This window comes from Otolemur garnettii, unplaced genomic scaffold (assembly GCF_000181295.1).
Source record: "Otolemur garnettii isolate 467f Iridium unplaced genomic scaffold, OtoGar3 scaffold00145, whole genome shotgun sequence".
Lineage (NCBI taxonomy): Eukaryota > Metazoa > Chordata > Mammalia > Primates > Galagidae > Otolemur > Otolemur garnettii.
The window spans coordinates 4,116,155-4,123,377 of NW_003852540.1; the positions used below are offsets into that span (position 1 = coordinate 4,116,155).

Sequence of the window (7,223 nt, forward strand, 5' to 3'; positions counted from 1 at the left end):
GCGAGTCTCCTGCCTCCACCTCCCAAGTAGCTGGGACCACAGGCGCCCGCCACAACGCCCAGCTATTTTTTGGTTGCAGCCATAATTGTTGTTTTGGCGGGTCCGGGCTGGGGATTCGAACCTGCCACCTTAGGTGTTCGTGGCTGGCACCTTAGCCGGTTGAGCTATAGGCGCCAAGCCCTGGGGCTGGGTTTGAACCTGCCACCTCCAGTATACAGGGCCGACGCCCTACTTCTTTGAGTCACAGGTGTGGCCCCCAGTAGTTATACATGAACCAGGTGCAGTGACTCACATCTGTAATCCCAGCACTCTGGGAGGCCAAAGTAAGAGGATCGCCTAAGGTCAGGAACTTGAGACCAGCCTGAGCAAGAACAAGACCCTGTCTCTACCAAAAATAGAAAAAATTAACTGGATATGGTGGTATGTCCCTGTAGTCCTAGCTACTTCGGAGGCTGAGACAGGAGGATGGTTTGAGCCAGGAGTTTGAGGCTGCAGTAAGGTATGAGGATACTACTGCACCCTACCTGCGTTACTTATTACAGCAAAAAATAGTTAATTAGGTAATGCTCTATCTCAGCATTACATAATTGGGGCGACAGAGCAAGACTCTATCTCACAAAAAAAAAAAAAAAAAAAAAAAAGAAATAAAGAGTACAAAGAGAGGAAAAGAGAAAAAAGAAAGCAAGAACACAGTAAAAATACAAAATTAAGAAAAAAGAATTAATAATAAATTAAGCAGAATAAATTGACCAATTAAATCTCAAATTGAATTTTATACCTATTTGCTATTTATAAAAAACATCTAAAATTAACAACAAAAAGGCTAAAAGTTAAAAGGATAAAAATATACCCAAAAATATTAAGCTAAAAAAGTTGTTTGCAATGTACAGATAATAACGTAACATACATTGATAAAGCCTTTCTAACATAGGAACACTTGCCATATTTGCTTCTTGTATTTTGGTTGTGTTTTGTAACTGAAAATAAAAATGTCAAAGGCCAGGTATGGTGGCTCATGCCTATAATTCTAGGGCTTTGGGAGGACAAGGCTGAAGAATTATGTAGGCCCAGGAGTTTAAGACCAGCCTGAGCAACATAGTGAAACTTCATTACCACACAAAAACTTAACAATTAGCTACCCATGGTGGTATCTACCTGTGGCCCTAGCTACTTGGGAGGCTGAGGCAGGAGGACTGCTTGAGCCCTGGAGTTCAAGGTTGCAGTGAACGACAGTCTTGCCATGGCACTCCAGCCTGGACAACAGTGAGATCTTAACGCTAAAAGAAAAAAAAAATGCCTTCCCCAACAAAATAAGTCATTTTTTAGCAATGGGAATAATGGTCTATTTATTATTGTATTTCTAGCATGTAGCACCTTGTACGTGCTCAATATATTCTATTTTGGCTAAATACAGTGTTCAATATAAAAACAAGATTTTAAAAAAAGGCAGGGCAGCATTACATAATTAACTATTTTTTGCTGTAATAAGTAACCTGTTCTAATGAAAACATACTTTCGAAGGGAATCCTAAAAACAGTGCTCTTGAAAAAATTAGAAATAAGAAGAGTTCTACAATCTGCTATAATTTTCCGCTCTAAAATTTCCAATTTGTTTCCATGTATCTCTTCCTTTCAGTCATCTGGCTTCCAGACGGAATAGTTGTTAATTCTCACTGCATTTTTCGGGGAGGGGGGGAGGGTCCCTAATTGAATTTTGGCATCCAATGCACTTCTCTGCTCAAAAATTAGTTCCCATTCTGCAATATGATAAAACAGAGAAAAACAAACCACATACCTTCCATCTTTCAGAGTGTTAACAATAAATCGGTTAATCTGGCAAATACAGTTGCTGGACAAACGTTGTTGCTCAACTAGAGGGTTCAACTGAGTTGCCAACATGAAAGCTGAAAAGCACAGAAATTATTTTAGCCTCCAAAACATTTCAGTCTTAAGAATCTGAAAGTTAATTGCACCTGTGCTAGCAAAGAAAAATAATGCCTTAAATATGTTCCTGGAATTACACCAGACTCTTCATGGTGAAAAGCTGTGTAATTTACTGCACATTAGACATCTGGTGCCACTCTTAAAACTACATATTTGTTAAAGTGCCCCAAATAATTTTTTCCATCATTCAGGTTTCACAACAAAGACTAAAAATATCTGTTACCGTCTTTCATGCTGTAACTAGAGAAAGCTAGCACATATTCTACAAATTTTCTTTCTCCCTTTTAAAGCTTCCAACATAGAAATAAAACCCCAAAGAAGGCAAGTCTAGGACAGTTAACCCATCATATCCACTGTTTGTCAATATCATCCTCAAGGAAATTAATCAAGGAAAATATAGAGCACTAGTTAGAAAAAATTAATTAAGCTAGGTGGCAGCTTTTCACTATATCTAGTCTATTGTTCGAATGCTCTCTGACAGCAGCAATTCTGTCTTAGTGAAATGCATAGCCAAGCAAATATGCACTCTAGGAATGCCCCAAATCATGGCAATGAAAGAGCCGGGTGTGTTTTTATTATTTAAGTACTCACAAATTCTTAAATTTATACACCATACTCACAGGATAGAGTGTTCAATCCATCACTCATAAGAAGTCGATAGCGGGGTGGACTATTCCCTGTGGTAATGGGACGGATGTTCTAGGATAGAAAACTTGATTCATTAGCCAGTTGTCTGCCCAGCCCCTGGAATAAGTAAACCTAAATGGCAGGAGAGCAAGTTTGCCATTAGTTCAACACAAACTAAACTGCTTGCCCATTCTCTTGACACCTAAATCCAAGTAAAAAAAAATTGGAGTTGATGATTCTCTCACCAACCTCTCTCCACAGACATTATTAAATACAATGTAGAGGAAAAGAAAATAAGCTGACAATACTTTTGTATTTTCTCACCCCTAACTCAAATTTGGCTCAAGAGCAATTAACAACAATAACAACAACAACAAAAAAAACCCATAACAAGGCACCTAATACACACAAGATACAGTATAGGAAATATGCTAAAAATGAAAAAAGAATCCTTGCCCTGAAGGGGCTTATAGTTGGGGTGGAGATAGAGGGGGAGACTTAAGTGACATGTGCACAGAATGATAAGGGGACAGAGCGAGACATTTATCCCAACTTGAAGGATATTAGAGGCAGCTTTTCAAAAGAAGTGAAATCCATACATAGAACCTTAAGCTGATTGGCAGCTAGCATGGGAGAAACAAGAAAACCATCAGGTCTACTGACACAAAACCTGCCCTGCAGATGTGATCGAGGATTCTGCTTCTATTGATTTTTGAAATTCCCACTAAAGTTTGAGGACCCTTTAAATAAATAATTGAAGAATTTTAAATGGACAAGTTCATTTTCGATATATGTTTCTGGAGGATACATCTCTCTGGTGGCAGATGTGAGCAAGACAAACCCCAGGGTAGGAAAGCAAGCAAGGAGACAGCCATAATGACACGTGGCACTATACTTATCTATCAACCACGGAAAAGAACATGGAAGCCAAGCCTTAAATCTGAACCTACAAAGGTTAAGCCTTAGCTAACTTAACGTTTGAAAATTTAAAAAGGCCTGGTTCTTCCTCTCTTGGGGTTACAATACGGATGGGCCTGTTTTTTTGTAACGATGGTGACAATTTTCTAAAGTACAAATCTGTCCTTCATCAGACATAATTTATAATTACCTATGAGTCTAAAAAATGTTTAACAAAAAACATGTAGGTACTTACAATGACTTGGAGGATGGGTTTTATGGATGTGTCCCCCTGTTGCATTATGGCCTGAAAGAATAAAAACAGATTCTCATGAGGTATATTCTCAAATTGTGATTAAAACCGTGCACGTTTTTACAGTTTGATATTTGGAATAATCCACAAATAACATGTTAAAAGGGCCTATTAAGAGCCTATCATTTGCAAAGCCTAGTTTTTACTCTGGAGAATCATAAAATCATAACAGTGAGATACATGTTTACCAACAAGAACAGACTTACTGTATGTATTTTGTTTGTTTGTTTAACAGGCCTGGCTGGGTTCAAACCCACCAGCCCCAGTGCACCGGGCCAGCACTCTAACCATTCAGCTATGGGAGTCCAGGCGACTTACTACATGTAAGAACACAGGTATTGCATATGTATTCATTATTCATAAGAGCACCCCAATTTCCCCACAGTGGCCATTATTAAAGAGATCATAAGGGAATATTAGGGATAACTTTATGAAACAACTTAGATAAAATAGATAAATCTCTCAAAAAACACAAATTATCACAATTGATACAAAAAGCAAAAAAAAAAAATCTATATAGTCCTATATCTATTAAAGAAATTGAATTTGTAGGCTAGGTGTGGTGGCTCACATCTACAATCTGGGAAGAAGGATCACTTGAGGCCAAGAGCTCAAGTCCAGCATGGGCAACATAGTGAGACCTCATCTCTACAAAAAATGTATAAATTGGGTGGCGCCTATGGCTCAGTGGGTAGGGCACTGGCCCCATATACTGAGGGTGGCAGGTTCAAACCCGGCCCCGGGCTAAACTGCAACAAAAAAATAGCCAGGCATTGTGGGGGCATCTGTAGTCCCAGCTACTCAGGAGGCTGAGGCAAGAGAATCACCTAAGCCCAGCAGTTGGAGGTTGCTGTGAGCTGTGTGGTAAGATTCTGTCTCTACAAAAAAAAAAAAGTACAAATTAGCAGCACATGGTGGCATGCCTTTGTAGTGCCACTTACTAAGCCACAGCTTAGATAAGAGTAAGACCTTGTCTCAAAAAAAAAGAAAAACCTAAAAAACACAAATACACACAAAAACCCCCCTGACATATCCAGAATAAGGAATTCTTATATTTCCTTAGTAGAAACACATTTTAAGTTTTTTTGTTTTTGTTTTTTGTGACAGAGTCTATGGCATCACAGCAACCTCAAACTCGTGGGTTTAAGTGATTCGCTTGCCTCAGCCTTCCAAGTACTTGGGACTACAGGCGCCTGCCACAGCGCCTGGCTATTTCTTGGTTATAGTTGTCATTGTTATTTAGCAGGCCTGGACCAGGCTCAATTGAGCCCATCACTTTTTGTGTATGTGCCCGGCACCCTACTCACTGAGCTCCCAGCACTGAGCTCTCAAGATTTTAAATGGACAAAAGATCTGAACAGATACTTCATAAAAGATATGCGAATAACCAATAAGCATATGAAGAGATGCTTAACATCATTAGTCACCAAGGAAATACAAACTGAAACCACTAAGAGATACCTTTACACAATCACTAGAATAGTCAAAATCAAAAAGATGGCTGAGTGTGGCAGCTCACTAGGTGAGAGGATCACATGAGTTCAGGAATTTGAGACCAGCCTGAACAACATAACAAGACTCTGTTTTAAAAAAATTGTTTAGGGCAGTGCCTGTGGCTCAAAGGAGTAGGGCACCGGCCCCATATGCTGGAGGTAGCAGGTTCAAATCCAGCCCTGGCCAAAAACTACAAAAAAAAATTTTTTTTAAATTAGCTGGGCATGCATGCCTATAGTCCTGGCTACTCAGGAGGCTGAGGCAGGATTGCTTGAACCCAGGAGCTATCATTGCACTACCACTGCACCCTCCAGCCGAGGCAACCCTGTCTCTTTAAAAAAAAAAAGAAAGAAAGAAAATGACAAATTAAAGAAAAAGGAAAAAAAATAAGAAAGAAAGAAAAAGAAAAGAACAAAAGTATTGGCAAGGATATGGAACAACTAAAATGCTCATAACCACTTCAGAAAACAGTTTGGCAATTTCTTATAAAGTTAAACATTTAGGCTCAGTGCCTGTGGCTCAAGTGGCTAAGGCACCAGCCACATACACCTAAGGTGGCGGGTTTGAATCCAGCCTGGGCCCGCCAAAACAACAATAATGGCTGCAACCAAAAAATAGCTGGGCGTTGTGGCAGGCGCCTGTGGTCCCAGCTACTTGGGAGGCTGAGGCAGAAGACTTGCTTGAGCCCAAGGAGTTGGAGGTTGTTGTGAGCTGTGATGTCACAGCACTCTACCCAGGGGGACAGCTTGAGGCTCTGTCTCAAAAAATAAATAAATAAATAAATAAATAAAGTTAAACATTTAGTTACCATATGATCCAGCTCTCCTGGATATTTATCCCAAAGAAATGAAAACATTATTCCCATAAAAAGATTGGTACATTGGCTTGGCACTCAGAGGTCAATGGTTAGGGCGCTAGCCACATACACGGAGGCGGGCAAGTTTGAACCTGGCCCAGGCCTGATAAACAACAATGACAACTGCAACAACAACAACAAAAAAAATAGCCAGGCACTTGGGAGGCTAAGGCAAGAGAATTGCTTAAGCCCAAGAATTTGAGGCTGCTATGAGCCATGACACCATGGTACTCTGTCTCAAAAAAATAAATAAATAAAAATAAAAAGATTTGTACATAAATGTTCATAACATTTCTATTCATAATAGCCAAGAAATGAAATATCCAAAAAGAAACAAACAACTTGGGACGGCACCTGTGGCTCAGTGGATAGGGCGCTGGCCCCATATCCCACGGGTGCCAGGTTCCAACCCAGCGGCCAAACTGCAACAAAAAATAGCCAGGCCTTGTGGCAGGTGCCTGTAGTCCCAGCTACTCAGGAGGCTGAGGCAAGAGAATCACTTAAGCCCAGGAGTTGGAGGTTGCTGTGAGCTATGATGTCACAGCACTCCACCAAGGGTGATAAAAAAACAAACAAACAAATAAATTGTGTTATAGCAGTGGTTCTCAACCTTCCTAATGCCACAACCCTTTAATACAGTTGCTATGGGTCGCGACCCACAGGTTGAGAACCACATACAAAAGCATACTACCAGCAACGCTAGGTGAAAACTACTAAAACATGGACAGATCTCAAATACCATTAGCTGAAAGAAGCTATACATAAAAGGGTAAATATTACTTGAATCCATCTATATGACGTTTTAGAATGGTCAAAACTAACCTACAGTGATTGAAACCATAATAGTGTTTGCCTAAGGTGAGGGTAGGGGGTGTGGAAGGAGCAGGAAGAAAATTACGTGGGGTAATGGAAATGTTCTAGATCTTGATTGGGATGGTATGATTACAGGGGTGCATACATTTGTAAAAATTTATCAAACTGTACACCGAAAAGAAGTGTATTTTGTTATGTGTAAATGGAACTTCAATGAAGGTGATGTTTTTTATAAAAAATAGTTGTTTCAGCTCGGCGCCTGTGGCTCAAGTGGCTAAGG

The 7,223-nt window shown here is 40.0% G+C and overlaps 1 protein-coding gene across 2 annotated transcripts in view; it reads right to left on the reverse strand.

The window, feature by feature from the left end:
- RPA1 (replication protein A1) overlaps window positions 1-7,223 on the reverse strand; it is an 84,108-nt gene that overhangs the window by 72,376 nt on the left and 4,509 nt on the right. Inside the window, exons 2-4 of one of the 2 annotated variants that reach the window (XM_003799090.2) lie at window positions 3,724-3,774; window positions 2,564-2,642; window positions 1,795-1,903 (exon numbers count right to left, since the gene is read on the reverse strand). In XM_003799090.2, coding sequence (XP_003799138.1) covers window positions 1,795-1,903; window positions 2,564-2,642; window positions 3,724-3,774 — 239 coding nt within the window. Of the gene's footprint in view, window positions 1-1,794; window positions 1,904-2,563; window positions 2,703-3,723; window positions 3,775-7,223 lie in introns of those variants that run through there. The other variant, XM_023518728.1, reaches the window with a different exon arrangement.